This window comes from Hesperophylax consimilis, chromosome 10, assembly GCF_061612785.1.
Source record: "Hesperophylax consimilis isolate HC1 chromosome 10, BYU_Hcon_1.0, whole genome shotgun sequence".
Lineage (NCBI taxonomy): Eukaryota > Metazoa > Arthropoda > Insecta > Trichoptera > Limnephilidae > Hesperophylax > Hesperophylax consimilis.
The window spans coordinates 3,969,770-3,987,788 of NC_142845.1; the positions used below are offsets into that span (position 1 = coordinate 3,969,770).

General features: G+C 35.0%; 1 protein-coding gene across 2 annotated transcripts in view; it reads left to right on the top strand.

Moving 5' to 3' along the window:
- The window catches only part of LOC149420199 (putative inorganic phosphate cotransporter), a 74,832-nt gene that overhangs the window by 36,687 nt on the left and 20,126 nt on the right, over positions 1–18,019 (top strand). For both annotated transcript variants that reach the window (XM_089636042.1, XM_089636041.1), the window contains exon 3: positions 12,628–12,807. In XM_089636042.1, coding sequence (XP_089492168.1) covers positions 12,628–12,807 — 180 coding nt within the window. The remainder of the gene's footprint in view (positions 1–12,627; positions 12,808–18,019) is intronic.

Consider the following 18,019-nt stretch of genomic DNA (forward strand, 5'->3'; position numbering starts at 1 on the left):
GAATATGGACACTTTTGGCTTGTTGTCATCGGGCGTCCCAAAGTTCTTCCACAATTCAAGCTACTATCTAAACACTTCTAACACTAGTAAGAACAAACACTGGCATTTTCAGCAAAATCGGTCAAGTAGTTTTGAGTCTATGGAGGACAAACATAGAAACATTCATTTATAAATATATATATATAGATTATTAATTAGTTGAGAAACTCGACAGGCTAAAATGTGAAATATTAAGTGCGAGAAATACTAATTATTTAATCTATTGTCAGTTAGTCATTAGTGAATTAATTTGTTTACTTTGTCGGTCTATCTATCTATAAGGTCACTACTACGAGTATAATGTCATGATTCACTAGGTCGTGTAGTCTTGAACGTTGGCAAGTTCATAAGTTATTTGAATGACCTTCGTTGACTTGCTAGGTCAGAGTGATAGTTTGATAGTGAGATGTTTTAATGTATATTTCTAATAAATTGACGTTTGCATCAATTCAAAATGATGTGATGTTACCTTGATGTTTGTAATGTAGTGTCATCATTCTGCATGCGATTAATATTTGTGTTTCAGTCCATATTAATAAACATTGCATTTAATCGATAGTAAAGCTAAAATTTTAAAGCATTGTACAATGTAAGTCTTCTTAAGTACGTAAATTTTAAGCTCGGAATTCCTATTGATTACATTAATTATGTCAGTTTGATGAATCAATTGCATCTAATAACACTGTCTGACAGGAGAATTATTTCAGACCTGATTGTGTTACACAGAGTCATTAACAACTTAATTGATAGTCCTGCCATCCTTGCCACTATTAAACTACATGTGCCGACTAGGAATACAAGACAAAATATAACATTCTTCTGTAATACATACTCGACCAACTATCAGACACACTCACTGACCAATAGGATGCATGATCTGGGCAACAAGTATGGGTGTTTCTGCTATCGTGGTACGAGAACACGCCGTCAGATGGAATGCAGGAAAACACTTCTTCTTCTTGACATATACATTTATTAATTCACAATATATAATTGCAGAGGATCTTATTTTCCTCTGCTAAAACTTAAACTGAAAGAAATAAAGGTCTAGTTTCCTCTATTCTTCAGTTTTCCCTAGGTTTACATAAACCTAGTAATTATCTCACGAGTGACTGCCTAGGTACGCATGTACCTACCAGTTATAGCAACACTCTAATACTGTCTCCTGCGTAGGTACGTCTGTACCTACCAGTTATATGAATACTCTAATACTGTCCTTTTTCTGGGAGGTATCTGTATTTAAACTAAATTTTGAAGGACATTTTACCAAAATAAAGATGTTCCACCCGCTCGTTGGCAAACAACATTCTTAACATAAAATAAAATGCACTAAACTATTCTTAATGATACAAACGTGACTTAAACAATAGAAATATTTTAAAGGAATTATTTTGAGGGAGATGAAACTTTATTTGGGGTTTTTATTACTATGGGACAGGGGTGGGAAAGGTATTGGCAAATATTTTTAGGCATAATGGTTTAACTAGGGTCATCATAAAATCGAAGGCGAACAGCTCTATTTGAAAACTGCCGCCGCTTGCAGTAAAATGTCACCAATTCTTAAATCATAAATGATACAAACAAGGCAATATGTTTATAAAAATACCAGGCCAATGAATTGTTTTATTGTAGGGTCGAATGTGCAAATGTGGGAAACTGCACTTACTTTGAAAATACGAACTGTGGGAATGCGCCTGAAGGCTAAATTTTATTGAGCAATATGTAAACGTCGCATTCTGGAAGATACATACCTCCTCCCGTGAAGATACTTCACAAAATAGGAAAAGAATGCGACTGTTATCTTTATTAGGTACCTACTGCTTGTCTACGAAAATTACCAGTTAAATTTATTAAATTACTAAAATAAAAATATTTATGCTACTCTTAAAACTAAAAATTCCGTGGAATATGTAAATCTTATGACTAAAGATTGTGTAGTAGGTAATGTCTTAAAACTAGAAATTCCGTAAAAAATGTAAATCTTATGACTAAAAATTGTGTAGTAGGTAATGTATTAAAACTAGAAATCCCGTAAAATGTATATCTTATGACTAAATGGTTGTAGTAGGTAATTTCGCATTCACCTCCACCCTTAAACCCGCCTTGAGCATGTATGTATGTAATATCTTGTATTAATTTCTTCGCACTTTCTAATGAATTTACACTATCTAAATAGTCGTCAATGTAATGTTTTGTTTTTATTGCTTCGACGGCCTGGGGATACTGAGATAAAAATTGATCCGCGTTTTTATTTTTTACGAATTGCGCCGAACAAGGTGATGATTTTGTGCCAAAAATCATTGAATTCATAGCGTATATAGACGGGGCTACCTTACGATCTTTTCCTCTCCATAAAAACAACTGAAACGGTGTATCTTCATCAATAATTTTAATTTGTAAAAACATTTCTTGGATATCGGCGGTGAATGCAATTTTATTTTGCCTAAATTTAAAAAGCATTCCTAGCAGAGAATTATATAGATCGGGCCCGGTTAAAAGCCTATCATTCAAAGAAATTCCCTTTGATTTTGCCGCCGCATCAAATACAACCCTAAGCTTTCCTGGCTTATTTGGGTTGTAAACAGCAAAATGTGGTAAATAAAATTTATCCGAGCTATCCGGATACCTACCACTGAAATTGAATTTTTTTGCATATCTTTTATCTAAATAATGTTGTATTTTGTTGCAGTAGGCTTCCGCAAATTCAGGATCTTTGTCCATTCTCTTTTCTAAAGTTTTTAATCTATTTTCCGCAACCTGAAGACTATCAGGAAAATATCTTTTTTCTTCCTTCCACAGCAAACACGTCTCCCAATGACACCCCTGACTAGCGCGTTTTGTGGTACTTTCTAACAGGGAATATGCACGTTTATCATCTTTGCATATTTTCGGGCTCACTACTCCCATCTCGTCTATCCTAAAACTCTCTTTGATAATTTCATGCAATTCGCTATTTTCGTTTTCCTGAACATGAAAATTGAATTCCACACTATTTCCCGTTTTATTTGAAATATGGCCGAGCGCGACCCAACCAAGCTTTGTATAAGATAATGATACTTTATTTTTATCTCCCTGAACTATTTTTCTGGAAATAATTAATTCCCAGTTGTTTTGCCCAATTAACATTTGGGGTTTTACATTCCTATCAAAGCGAGGAGCGTTCTTTAAGTGTTTATTACTCGCAATGTAAGAATTAGATAGCGCCATTTGAGCTGGTATCTTTAAATCCCGAACGGTTCGAGCACTAGCTATGTACGATTCTACTTCGTTTTTACCTTTTATTTTTACATTTATTGACATAGAATCCGCGTTGTTGGAGCTCATTTCATTGACTCCATGCAATGAGAGGTCACTAACTGGTCCAGACAAACCGATTTGTTTGGCTACTTCTTGGTCTAACAATGTGACGGTTGACCCATCGTCTAATAGCGCATGAATATCTCGGCTTCCGAGTGGCCCGTATACCGTAATCGGAATAATTTTTAAAAGTACTTGATTACTTTCCCACGTGTTTGTGACAACTTCATCGGTTTCCACCCGATTGTGATTAACCAATAAATCATGAAATTTTTTGTTTGGTGATTTTAAATTTACTTTACAATTAAAACGGGAATGTCCGTACCCTAAGCACTTGTAACAAACATTATTATATTTAGCAATTTCCCATCTTTGCGTTATTGGGACATTTTTAAATTTTTCACATTGCCAAATCTGGTGTTCTCCTTTGCAAACACAGCACGGTGGTTTTCCATTATTAGTGGTGTGATAAAGGAATTTTTTTGACGTATCGTACGGACGTTCGAAATGATTATTTTTGGATGCATAAGGCCTATTAAAATTTTGTTTATTTTGATGTTGATTAGCTTGTCGTGGATGATAATTATTACTATACTGCTTGAAATGGTTATTGGAAGCGAATTTAGTTTCGTTACTGATTTTAGAATTAAAACTTATTCCCGAGTCACGTGAATTAATGACGATTTCTTCCAGCCAAAGTGATAAATAGCAGAGTATTGGCTGTGTTGTGTTCCGCCTATCTTTGTCTGTAAGCCACAACGTTCGTAGTGTACTAGGCAGTTTACCGATTAATGTCGATAACAAATCTGGATTGTGCAAATGTCCGATATTTTTAAATGATTTTAACATAGAAATTAAATTTTTTACTTTACAAGAAAATCGAATTATGGCGTCTGAACTGGTATTCTCATCTAATTTACTTAAATTTCGGATCTCACCAATAGTTTTTTGTATGATGTGATCCGTGTTGCCAAAAATATTTTCTAACGTATTTATTATTTCCTTGACATTGCAAGGAGATAATAGAAGGGAAGAAACCGCGTCACGCGCCTCTCCTTTTAACGCTTTTTGTAATCTATATAAATTTTCGCTGTCAGATACTTTTAAGAAGTCTGTGGTATGATGGTATATTGATTTGAACGCAATCCATTCAATTGGATTGCCGTTAAATGTGGGAAGATCATTGACTTTGGGCCTGGTATTATATAAAGACATTGCCTTACCAATTGATTCCGCGAGACGGTCTTCAGTTATAGCAGGTGTTGGTCCCTGGAATCGGCCCTGCGACTCTGGCCACTGTTGCCCGTCGCGTTGCTCTGCTAAGTTGAATGGCTGCTCTGATGTAGGCAGCTCCCAGTAGCTACTGCTTGGCTGCTGAGGCTGCGTCGACTGCAGCTGAAGAGATTGCCCTACCGAGGGCTGCTGATCCGATGTTCCTCTGGGTGGGAGTAGCTCGTACCGCCCGCCCTGCTGCTGCTGCTCCAACCGCTGTCCCAAGTGCAGCGGAAGAGTCTGCTCTGCCCGAGGCTCCAATTGCGATGGGAGAGTCTGCCCTGCCAAGGGCTGCTGCTCTGAGGATCCTTTTGGTGGGAGTAATGCGTACCGCCCACCCTTGTGCTGCTCCAACCGCTGTTCCAATTGCAGCGGATGAGCCTGCTCTACCCGAGGTTCCATTTGCGACGGGAGAGTCTGCCCTGCCAAGGGCTGTTGCTGTGCAGTTCTTGTGGGCGGTTGTAGTGATAACCGCCCATCATGGAGCAGTTCCTGTTGCTGCTCCATTTGAACTCGAAGAGGCTGTTCATCGTGATCTCCAAGTTCTGATGATGAACTGTGATGTGACTGGTCCACCCAGTCATTGACTCTATCCTCGAGAGTCCGTTGCGAAGTCCTTGATGCAGCTTCTAAAACGAGCGCCGCATGTTGCTCCTCTGCTTCCAAGACTGACATTGCTGCAGTAATCTTTGCTTCGGAAGCCTTTGCTTCGGAAGCCTTTGCTTCCGCGGCCATCTTTGCTTCAGCCATCTCCGTAAGTAGGCGGGCCTTTTGTCTCGTGATGTGCACCTTGGTTGCTGAAGCTTTTATTTGAGCCTCCATCCAGCTGCTGCTGGTTCCCGCCTTGCTGCCGGAGACAGATGACGTCTTTGAGTGTTGTCCCGCTTCCATGATGCTGCTGTTCCCGATCCGGCTCGAAGGACCATATGTTTCTGCTATCGTGGTACGAGAACACGCCGTCAGATGGAATGCAGGAAAACACTTCTTCTTCTTGACATATAAATTTATTAATTCACAATATATAATTGCAGAGGATCTTATTTTCCTCTGCTAAAACTTAAACTGAAAGAAATAAAGGTCTAGTTTCCTCTATTCTTCAGTTTTCCCTAGGTTTACATAAACCTAGTAATTATCTCACGAGTGACTGCCTAGGTACGCATGTACCTACCAGTTATAGCAACACTCTAATACTGTCTCCTGCGTAGGTACGTCTGTACCTACCAGTTATATGAATACTCTAATACTGTCCTTTTTCTGGGAGGTATCTGTATTTAAACTAAATTTTGAAGGACATTTTACCAAAATAAAGATGTTCCACCCGCTCGTTGGCAAACAACATTCTTAACATAAAATAAAATGCACTAAACTATTCATAATGATACAAACGTGACTTAAACAATAGAAATATTTTAAAGGAATTATTTTGAGGGAGATGAAACTTTATTTGGGGTTTTTATTACTATGGGACAGGGGTGGGAAAGGTATTGGCAAATATTTTTAGGCATAATGGTTTAACTAGGGTCATCATAAAATCGAAGGCGAACAGCTCTATTTGAAAACTGCCGCCGCTTGCAGTAAAATGTCACCAATTCTTAAATCATAAATGATACAAACAAGGCAATATGTTTATAAAAATACCAGGCCAATGAATTGTTTTATTGTAGGGTCGAATGTGCAAATGTGGGAAACTGCACTTACTTTGAAAATACGAACTGTGGGAATGCGCCTGAAGGCTAAATTTTATTGAGCAATATGTAAACGTCGCATTCTGGAAGATACAATGGGGGTGCTATTGATTTATTTATTGACTCCATATATAGAATTAAGCATAATCTACACCAGAGGTTCCCAAACTTTTTTGTGTCGTAGACCCCTTGCCATGTTTTTCTGTTTTTGGTAGACCCCCTACTTACCCGATATTGATTTTTTGTAAATTTCTAACTGTAGTGAAGTTTAGTGTTAAAAACTTAAAGTAAAAACACATGTTCAGTTTTATACATTTATTAAATGAATTTAAATTAAAACTACTAAAAATAAAATTTTGTATCTGTTATATAAAATAAAAGTAACATAAAATAAACGTAACATAAAATAAACTAAGCAATAAGTAAATGTTTTTAGTGGGAAGGATGAACCTGATGCTTTAATAATAAATTATCAACATTTGGTGTCAATTTTGTAAGGTTTAATCTTAAGTCTCCTCGGCTAATGATGTCCAGTCTGTTTCTTTTTTTCGTTAGGAGATTGGTAACAGAGCTGAACCCCCTTTCCACTAGGTATGACGATGGAAAGGAAATTAAAAATTTCCTCGCTATATTCCATAATACGGGATAAGTAACGGGTATGTTTTTTTGCAGCCAGAAGTGCTGATTTCCGTGCTTAAACTGAACCTTAAGTTCTTCGTTTGTACTTATTTCAGTCAGTTCCTCTTGTTTTATGACATTCGTTTCTTCTATGTCACCATATGGGTTAATTATCCACGGTGGTATTACCATAGTCAAAACATCCTCAAACCTAGTTTCAAAATCTGGATAGAGGGCATTTAAATGTTGAACGTAGGTTGAAACGTCGTCTTCCTGGCAGTTTGTCTTTGACAAATTGGGGAACTGGGAAAATTCGCCCCGTTCAATATTTTGCTTCATTAGTTTAACTCTGGCAAGAAACGCTGATAAGATGGACTTTGTTTTAATCAAATTTAGACTGTCGCCTTGTAACTGCAAATTAACCATATTAAATTTTGTAAACAAATCTGTTAAATAGGCGATGTCTGTTTTCCACTTCATTAAATTGTCTTTTAAAATTTTATCTTTAGTATCCATAAATTCTAAAATAGTCTCAAAAAGTGCAAAAAATCTTGTCAAACATAAGCCTTTCGACAGCCAGCGTACTTCAGTGTGAAGGAGTAATTGATGAAAGTGTTCGTCATTTTCTTCACACAACTGCGCAAATAACCGCGTATTCAAGGCGTTGCTTCGGATTCGGTTTACTGCATCAATGACTAATTGAAGAGATTCATGTAATCTAACACTCAAATTTTTAGCAACTAAATGTTGTCGATGGATGACACAATGTATTGCTAACACCCCTGGCACATTTTGTTTTAAATAGCTTATAAATCCACGATAACGTCCAACCATGGCAGGTGCTCCATCTGTAGCTACTGACATTATATTTTATAAAGGGATTGCTTTATCAATGAAGTAATCCTTCAAAACATGAAATATTGATTCACCTTTAGAGTCGGTTAAGTGTAAGTAAATAGGTACTATCAGTGTATGTTGAGATCCACTATCGTGGACCCCCATTTTCATTTCATGGACCCCCAATTTTTTTTTCGCTGACGTAGACCCCTTGCAGGTTGTCATAGACCCCTGGGGGTCGATATAGACCACTTTGGGAATCACTGATCTACACCAACACTTTGTTGATTCCTACAAATTAGAGTAGCGTTGGTAAATTAGTTTTAATGATTTGTCTTATATGTAGTGTTGTTGTAATTTCTTTTTTACTTTATGTTACTCTTACGTTTTACTAATATTGCTTCATATTTTTTAATATTTTCTCATTATGCTTGTAATCACAATTTTACAAGTGTGTATTTTTTACCTTCTTTAAAATGGATTACATCTATTTACTGTCAATATCTCCTGTATAATACATATTCTCTTATTGTACTGCATCATGTATCACTTCTATGTAAAAGCCTTTTTAGGCGTATATATAAATAAATAAATAAATGTACTTGCAGCTTAACTTAATTCAACAGTATGTAGGATCCACCAAATATGGTAAATAAAAAATCAATCCTAAAACGTTTTTTTTTACCATAATTCACCTATTTTAAAATATCTTCTAAATTTAAAAAAATTTTTTAGCTGAGGATTTTACTTTTTCGATCGTTTAGGACTGACATTTATTTCATATATTAGCTGCTGTAATGACAACCGGTTTCAGAGTTATGCATTTATGTACGTGAACGCTACAAAACGATCAATAACGAGCCTATCTGCCGAGTTTCAGCTCGATCGGATGCCGGGAAGTGGGTTAATTTCCGCTTCAAAGATTTGCATTAATAAATTCAAATATATGTCTTTAAGGCCCCATAGTAAGCGTTCAAAAATGTTTTGAAATGGAGTTATGTAAATACGAATATTAGAGAGAGTGCGTTAATATTGAAAAACGATAAAAATCAAGCGAAAATGCTGAAAATATTTAATAAAACACGACTCGTTTGAAATACAGCAAAATCTCACTACAAACGATTTAGTTGCATTTAAAGATACACTGTGATTTTAGTCTTGCATATGACATATTAAATAACAAAACAAAAGTCTTATATTTTCGGAGCTTTCTTTGCGATTTTTTTCTATCGAGGGAATATCATATATTTTTTTTTATTATCTTAAAAAATAACATATATTTTTTTGGAACATAAAAACTTATCGTTCAAACGTTTTTGCAAATTTTCCATAGTATGCCAAACATCGCTCGAGTGGGTATGACATTTTACTATTGTATTTTGGTGTGAACGCCATCATAACATATCTCGCTAACCGTGAATCACATTTTGACAAAGTATTTTGCTGTATTGAAATAATAAGTTTACCTAAATGATGCTGTTTGAAGCACAAAGACGTGTGACGCGAGTGTTTTGGTTTTGGAGGTTGTTTTTTTTATATATTAAAATCAAATACGTTTCATTCTTTGCTTATATCCCACGCCTGTCTCTGAGGCTTCTAATGAAAAACATCGACGACACCTGAACCGGAATAGAAACATCGTGGTCAAACCACTCTCGGATTCTTCAGTCACGTGATTTGTCTTATATAGGTACTAACTTTGTCGCATATCTTAGAGAGATCATGCTAAAGTAAAAAATATATGCGATGGTGTATCAAACTATATATTTGAATATAGGTACCTATATATTTTGATACAGGGTGTCCGGGGATAAAGTGTTCTAACTTCGGGAGGTGATTCTACATGATGGTAGTAAAAAAGATAAAAAACTTTTTCAAAATTCCAATGTTTATTTTCCCATACAAAAATATTTTTCCATAGAAGAATTTTTTTTGAAAACTACGTTAAAAAAAGATATTTTTCTTTTACTTCTAAAATCGTATGGAATCACCCCCAAAAGTTAGCGCACTTTACACCCGGATAACCTGTATCATGATGAAATGCAAAAATATTCATTTTTTCATGAACACGTGTACCGACCACATTCGTAATTTACTAAAAGTTTATCAGAAAACCTGTTAATTCATTCATAAAGCCTGTAATCCCATTTTTAACCAAAATTACAAATAATTTGAAGAGATTCTTAATAAATCATTAATTGACATTTTTCTCCGTACGGACAATCGTTATTTTATTTATTTATATTATATTCAGTTTAAATTTTCAATGTGTATTTTTAAGGTGAAGTTTAAAATCTTTTATTTTTCTGAATTTTTATGGTAATGAAATGTTAAAAAAATAATTAATATAATAAGATATGCAAGTTTGAGTGAGATGTTCCCGTAATATTCAGAGATATATTATTGGTTTGCTCCCGATATTTAATGATTCCCCTTGACCAGGAGATCTGTCGGTCTTCGGCCCCTTATGTAGCGGCATAATTTGTAGTCGGCCTACTTATTTTGGCTGCCGCTTTATTCACCACCCCACCTACACGCGCGGTAACTTTAAACTTCTCATTTTAATTACCATCAATCACCATAAGAAAGAAGAATTTGGGGAATTAGAATCTAGTGATTATTTTAGATTTAATATGAATTGATAATCTAAAACTATTTTTATAAAAATAGAATAAGACAAGATTTTTTTTATTTTATTCATTGGTTTTATCATCAATGATCTCATTTTATCTGCAACTTGAAAGTAAAAAAGGTGATTAATTAATACACCTATCAACTTGAAAATATTTAAGTAAAATTTTCAACAGGAATGATTAAATATATGCGGAAATTCAGAACATCTGCCGTTTATAACAATCATTCTGCAATGAGTAAAAGTAAAGAGAAAAAAAAACTTTTAATCATTTCAAGGCAGACCGCATTATTATTTGTTCGAAGCAAATTGTATCGGTAATCTACTGTGAAATAAATGAAATAATCACACTGTAATCTTTATTTAAAGTAAACATATTATTTTAATGATACTTTATAATTATAAATTATATGTTATTAGATAATCGATGTTATTGAACTTTCTGTAAAAGCTTTGATTATAAGTAATGATTTGTTTCCTGTACGCATGACTTATGTATATAAGTAATAATAATACATGTTTTATTACTGTAAGGTAAATTATTGGGAGTTTACATCTCCCGAAAATAACTACAACATTATTTTTACCTACATTCTTGCGAGGCTGGTATTATTGTAAACCTGCGCGCGGTACCCCGCGCGGAAAATAATATTATTCTGTCTCCAGCAGTCTAGCCGTCGGGTTAGCCCTAAATCTCCTCTAGCGTACGCGATCTATTTGTTCATAAAATTATTATATATTAGGATTGGAGAAACGCAGAATCATTTAGCCAACAATCCATTTAAACTGGCGATGATAACAATCCTCCACCTTACTTTTTTGTAACAAATAGAGATAATTATATCCTCACAGGGATCACCCGTGAAGAAGATTGATTTTTAAAGATCATTTATCAACCATTTTCAATAGGCAGGCTTCTATATCAACAGCAAAATACTGTCTTTTGAATAAAGAAAAAAAAACAAAAGACCTGAATACGTCAAACTATTTGTCAAAATTTAACATCATTTTTGTGATTTATTATGATATCAGAACGGTTACAGATTTAACGTTTTAAATATGTGTGGTTTGGATCCATTAAATCTTTTTTATTCAATTTAATATATACATCGGCTTATACAGAAGATATTGCAAATTATCAGTGATGGCAAATATACCTCGCATCCAGCTGCCTGGTACAGAACCCTTATCGGCGACGTGCCCAAATTGTGGGGCAAACATTCGCACAGTGGTGAAACCGGTTAGGGGGCTGATAACGTACCTCTGGGCGGTGGGCATCTGCCTTGTGGGGGGTGTGTTGGGGTGTTGTCTCATCCCCTGCTGCTTGAAGTGCTCACAGGACATTGGCCACTATTGCCCTTCGTGTGATCACCTCATTAAGCGATACGACAAGATTAGAAAAAATAAATTTACTTAAATTATATTTATATGAATATGTGAGAATTTTGTTTGAATGACCACTGACTTTACTCTGTGTAAGTGACATTTTTATAAGTTTACCAATACGCCCACCAAAGCGACAGTAAAGTTGTCTTTATATTATGAACATAAAAAAATCTCGCTATTGGTAGGTACTAGCAAATCCTTTTTAAAGGTAAATAATCAATGACGTTATAAAAATAAAAGACATGTTATATTCACAATAACCGAACAAAAAATGTGGCACCGCTTGTGGAAAGGATAGCCATTCAGAGAACATGTATGTACGAATGGAATAGATATATGAAATTACTTTCACGGGAATCAGTTCAATGAAATCGCGAGCGTTGTCTAAGTAACTTACCAAATTCAAATTTAAAAAAAATATATTTATCCAGTACTGAGCAATCGAGAATACCTTATGCATACAAGGCCATTCTAAAAATTTGGAAATTTCTGTCTGAAAAATCAATATTAGGAAAGCAGGGGGTCTAGCCAAAACAGAAAAAATCGGAACGTGGTTTACGGGACAAAAAAGTTTGGGGATCTTTGGTTTAAGGTGTAGCGACATTTGAAGAATGTTTTAAGTGATGATTGAAATTGGGATATATCGTGTATTTATTCAGTATTACCTGGAAGTTTGTTGTATACTTTTGATAGCCTGTAGTAAGGACCTTTTTAAAATATTGTTATCTTTTTCTATGGATTCATCTATGTAAATAATCGTTAATTTGTTAATCTTCCAGCACACCAAAACTCTTGCAAGGGTTTGTTTAAAATGATTTGTTCTGCACCTTTTGAATGGCTTTTAATTATTTCTTTTTTCAGATATTCGAATGGGACAAACAGACGCAAGACATCATCCTCAGCTCCTTCCTGTGGGGTTACTGCCTTATGCAACTTCCAGCCGGCCAGCTGGCGCATGCGTACGGCGGCAAGAGACTGCTAGTAATGGCCACCGTCATCAACGGCTTGTCTTCCCTGCTGATCCCCTGGTCTGCCCATGTCGTAAGTGTCCAGTTTCTGTTATTGCATGACCACCAAGGAGCAAAAATTGTTTAATTACCACCAAATTAGAACTAAATTTTTGTCAATGACCACCACACAAGAGGCAGCATTCTGTTACTATATGATAACCATGTAAGAGCCAATGATCGGTTTTTATACCAAATAATCACTCGAGTACTCACTTAATTTAAAAAAATATATTATAATGCTATCTAGCCAATGAATTCACCGATATGTTATGAATCAGATGTAGGCAGACTGATAGAACCTAAGCTCAAGCCAAATACTAAGTTTAGTGATCGCGCTTTCGGAGTATCTGGGCCGAAGGATTGGAATAAACTCCCTCCGGAACTAAGATCTATAACAAGTCCAACAGAATTCAGGTCTAAACTAAAAACTTACCTTTTAAGCTGTCATACCCTTAAATTAAATGTATCATTCATAAGAGAAAGTCCAGTTATATTCAATTTTCCAATTATGTCCTCAATCCTGTATATAAATTTCGCTAATAAACAATTAGACAATGTTAATTAAGTGTTAATCTCGAATGACCTACTAGGTAAGTATTGTACTGTATATTATCTCCATAAATAGTTAGTAATAACATAGATTACTGTAGAAATGTATTATAAGTTTGTACAGCGCCCTTGAGGTGATTTTGCAAAAAAACGGCGCTATACAAGTCATCCAATTATTATTATTATTATTGAAAAATTATATAAATATCGTAAATGCGATTCAAAAATTGCATATTATGGCGTGAGATCACTCAAGACGTTTTGCAAACTCGGCATAATATACTGAAAATCACTCGAGTGGGTAAGAGCCATTGATGTAGTATTTAGTCTATGGTAAGAGCCTATATTATATTACTGCTGGCCATGGTCACTGTCATCAAAGCCATTTCCTCTCAGCTGGTTCTCCTGGTATGCCCATGCCGTAAGTGTCTCTTTCTGTAATTATATTACATTGTTTAAATGACAGTAGCTATGTTTAGTAACCACATATTAATAGCACTTCTTTCATTGGAGGCCATACACATTATTGTACCGCAAAACAGACTCATATTTTTGTAACAAATTAATAATTTTACAAAAATGATAATTTACATGTTGAATGAAGATTACGACATTAGAATTTGAAAGCTCTCATCCTAATGATAATACGAAAAATAATTATTTATTTCATCAGTAGCTCGCGATACAACTTGTTAAGTCATCATTTATAGTATTAACTATAAAACAGTGTTGACCATGAATATTATGCTAATATTCTGATTGAGATATTTCAATTTCAGATCAATAAAACATGGTTTTTTGATAGCGTGCCGTAATGTCGAGGTGGCCAACGCAACACTTGTAACAATAAAACAGAATAATGCTCAATGGCCAGGACAATTAAATTGACTTAGCAAATTAGTAATATTAATCAGGTTAATTAGATAATTAATTAATTAATCAATACAACTTTAGTTTATCGTGAGAAGATTCTCACGATAAACTAACTTATGTTGTATTGAATGAAACAGATATGATAATAATTTCATAAAAGGTTTGAGACATCGCGAAAAAGCCAACAATTGTATAGCGTTCCTTGCTCTGTGTTATGACTAGTTTAATTTTAATAATCTAATAACTGTTGTCTGTAGCGTTGATCAGGCTTTATACAGCGTTTTTTTAAATCTTATATACACAGTGACCTTTCTCTTGTATTGGAGATTAAGTGTACAAAATTTCACCAATATTGGAATAAAATTGTAGATTTGTATAAAAAACAAATCCGTGTCGCTAGCCCGGTGTCCGCCGCTAAGCCGCCGCCCGCCCGCCACAGACACTCTTCTTTCCATAAATAGATAAGATTGCTAGATAGACAAATCAATGGTAACCAGACAAAACAGAACATAATAAAATAATAGGTAAGGCTCTCGACTAGCAAGCTGGAGGTCGCGGTTTCAAATCCCGGCATGCACAAATAAATTTTATTTGAGTTATTTTACAAATGACTAAGTAAAAATAATATTTAATAGGTATATTTGCGGCACGTTCCAGAGTGGAAGATACTCTCAGTATCGCCCCAAAATGGCTTTGGACGTGTTTTGTGACCCAATCTGAATAACCAGGTACTTCCCAACTTTCTCTATATAATTCCTATATAATTCCCCTCCCACTACCTTCAGCCTCACAACATACCTCGATCGGGAATGCCATAGTGTAACTGGCTCTAGACGGTCGAGAGCAGTTGGGACTCTTGCGCGGTCTCAAGTTAGGTGAGGTTAGGTTAGAATAATTTTTTTCATCACTTTTCAATAGTGTTTTGTTTTCTAAATTTCCTGATGTTTTAACTAAATTTACGTACGTTTCATTTCCCAGTAAAACTTTTCCATATCATGTATTGTGTCCTCTGAAATTTTTCCCACCGACGACCTTCACTCGAAGAATGTAACGAAAATTTAATTGCCATTTTCCTGTCCAGAATCTTGTCATTTCCTCATCTCTCAGATGACCTTCAAGGTGAGACACTCGTGAAAAGTGTGAATCATTTAGTGTATTTAGTGGTCAGATATTTCAAGATCCGTGTTGCATTAATTTTTGACAGATCCGATTATTGAAGTGTCCGATTTTATTGGCCATCTGATAATACCGGATAATAAAACAGCTGTATTTTCCTATTTTTAAATCCGCACTTAGATTTATGAGGGGCGTATCACACGAATTTTGACCTTACATTTTTTGGCGTAGCAGCTAAACATGATGATGCTAAGTTTGTAAAAAATGCTTCACCGATGCTAGAATTCTTTATACGTGTTTTTTTTTTGTTTATGGTGATTATTGAAGGATGATATCATCAGATGGGTAAAATTACGATACTTAGAAGAATCGAGCATGATGATTTGCCTTCGCATGTTGTTTAGTTTACAAAATATCATGATGTAGATGTGGATTATTTTTAATACCTGAATTTAATTCATTTAACGTCTCGGGAAGACATGCTAAATGATTTCCTTAGAGTTTTTTACTTGGTTTTAAACGAATGTGTTAATTCATCAACTGAACTTCATAAGCTTCCCAAGGAATGATCGATAAAAAAATGTTACATGAAATCGATTTTAAGGCTACCGACGCACTAGCTAACTTTTGCCTAGTGTGTCCTTAAATGCGTTTACTAACTATGTCATATTCATATGATTTTTACAGTGCCTTTAGAAGGAAGAGCTGTACTTTCTTAGTAAATAGTAATAAATAAGTTGTTCTTTCTGATAAGTCCATTGTTTGGATTCACGTTATCTTCCTATTTATAATGCAACAATTCGGAATCGGGCCGCTAACAATAAGGAGTGTTATTGTTATGTAGATGTAGATAAGGTTAAAATTCCCGCTTAACAATAAGGAGTGTTATTGTTATGTAGATGACGATAAGGTTAAAATTCCCGCTTAACAATAAGGAGAGTTATTGTTATGTAGATGACGATTAGGTTAAAATTCCCGCTTAACAATAATTTGTGTTATTGTTATGTAGATGACGATAAGGTTAAAATTCCCGCTTAACAATAAGGAGTGTTATTGTTATGTAGATGACGATAAGGTTAAAATTCCCGCTTAACAATAAGGAGTGTTATTGTTATGTAGATGACGATAAGGTTAAAATTCCCGCTTAACAATAAGGAGTATTATTGTTATGTAGATGACGATAAGGTTAAAATTCCCGCTTAAAACCAGCAGCCTGTTTTGATTTATGCAAGAAAAAAACATCGCCAAAATGTGTTTTATTTTATTTTGCGCGAGCTTCAGGCAAAAATATTCAAAAATTTTTACAAACACTTTCTAAGCAACTTAATTAGTCACATTATACAATAAATCAACAATCAAAAGTAGTAGATTTTGAACTTTAAAGCAGTTTTTAGGCCTGTTACTTTATTGTTTTCTCGACTTATAAAAAGGCTTATCAAGAAAAATACTTGATTCAATACGTGTGCTACTCGCATCGTTTAATTAAGGCATCAAATTTTCAATCCAAAAACATACGATTTTGCATTACTTCGTACTTTATTATTTCGTACTGCTTCGCCTTAAAATTTTAAATGAAGGTTATCTTCTTGTTGACTAATTGTCTTTTGGTAGGCTGGTTTGGGTACCGCCGCCCCGGGAAACATTTATTGGATAACCAACACCTCTACCATAGATCTCTCCAAATGTTTCGCTACGTGTGGTGATTTAGCAGGGGTGCCCGGGTTCATCGGGTGAGTTGTGTTCAGTATGCACTTGCCCACCGGCTGCGTGGTGTGCCAGATCAGGAGAGGCTGTTTTCGGAGTTCCAACTGGTCTCTCGCCTCATCGCCTTGCGCCGCAGTTGGAGGGATATATTCATATGTCCGTCACACCAGGATCACTGATCCCTAGATTCCCTCCCAACCCTCAAACCCATTACCTTCCCAGTACTTCCTCTCCTTCCTTTCCTTAAAAAAGACCTTCCATACAGAATCCCAAAATATGACAGGCCCTGAGAGAAATTATTTTCCTCAGGGCCTCCTGTGTGAGGTTTATTAATAAATAACAAAACAACAACATTAACATGACATTCAAACTAAATCATGTATGTTATAATGTTCAATAAATACAATATTTATGTGTTTTCCAAACAGAAACAATTAACACACACGTAGGTTAATGACTGACCCTTGAAGTTCATAGTTAAATAAAGTACAAAACATATCATATCCTATTCATAAATCATGTTCTCCATAACCTTATTGAAGGGACTTCCGATTTATTGGAGTCACAAAACCAATAAATCTAAAATTAATAGCCCTTTTGATTAATGAAATTTCTAAATTCAAATTTAATGTAATTCATCATTCAAGCAGGAACCGTTAATAAACCTTGGATATAAAATAGTGCCTGTTGTTGTGCAATTAATCGTGATATCGATTAATCGCCTCGATACCGATTAAATAACTATTAATTTCATAGTTACGGTAGTATGTTATTCGTATTCGTTTCGATAGTGGTAATTTATGCCTCGAATTTTCAAAACATTTGTTAAATATAGCTTCCGTTATTTAATTTTTTTGTTTCACATATTTTTTCGGGTAAACAAATTTTAACATGCTTTTTCTGATTGAGAAAATTTATTTATAACTCAAAAATAACATACTGAAGATTATAGAATATTGATCTATGAGAAAAGCTAGTGGTAGAGCAAAGCCCCGGCAAGG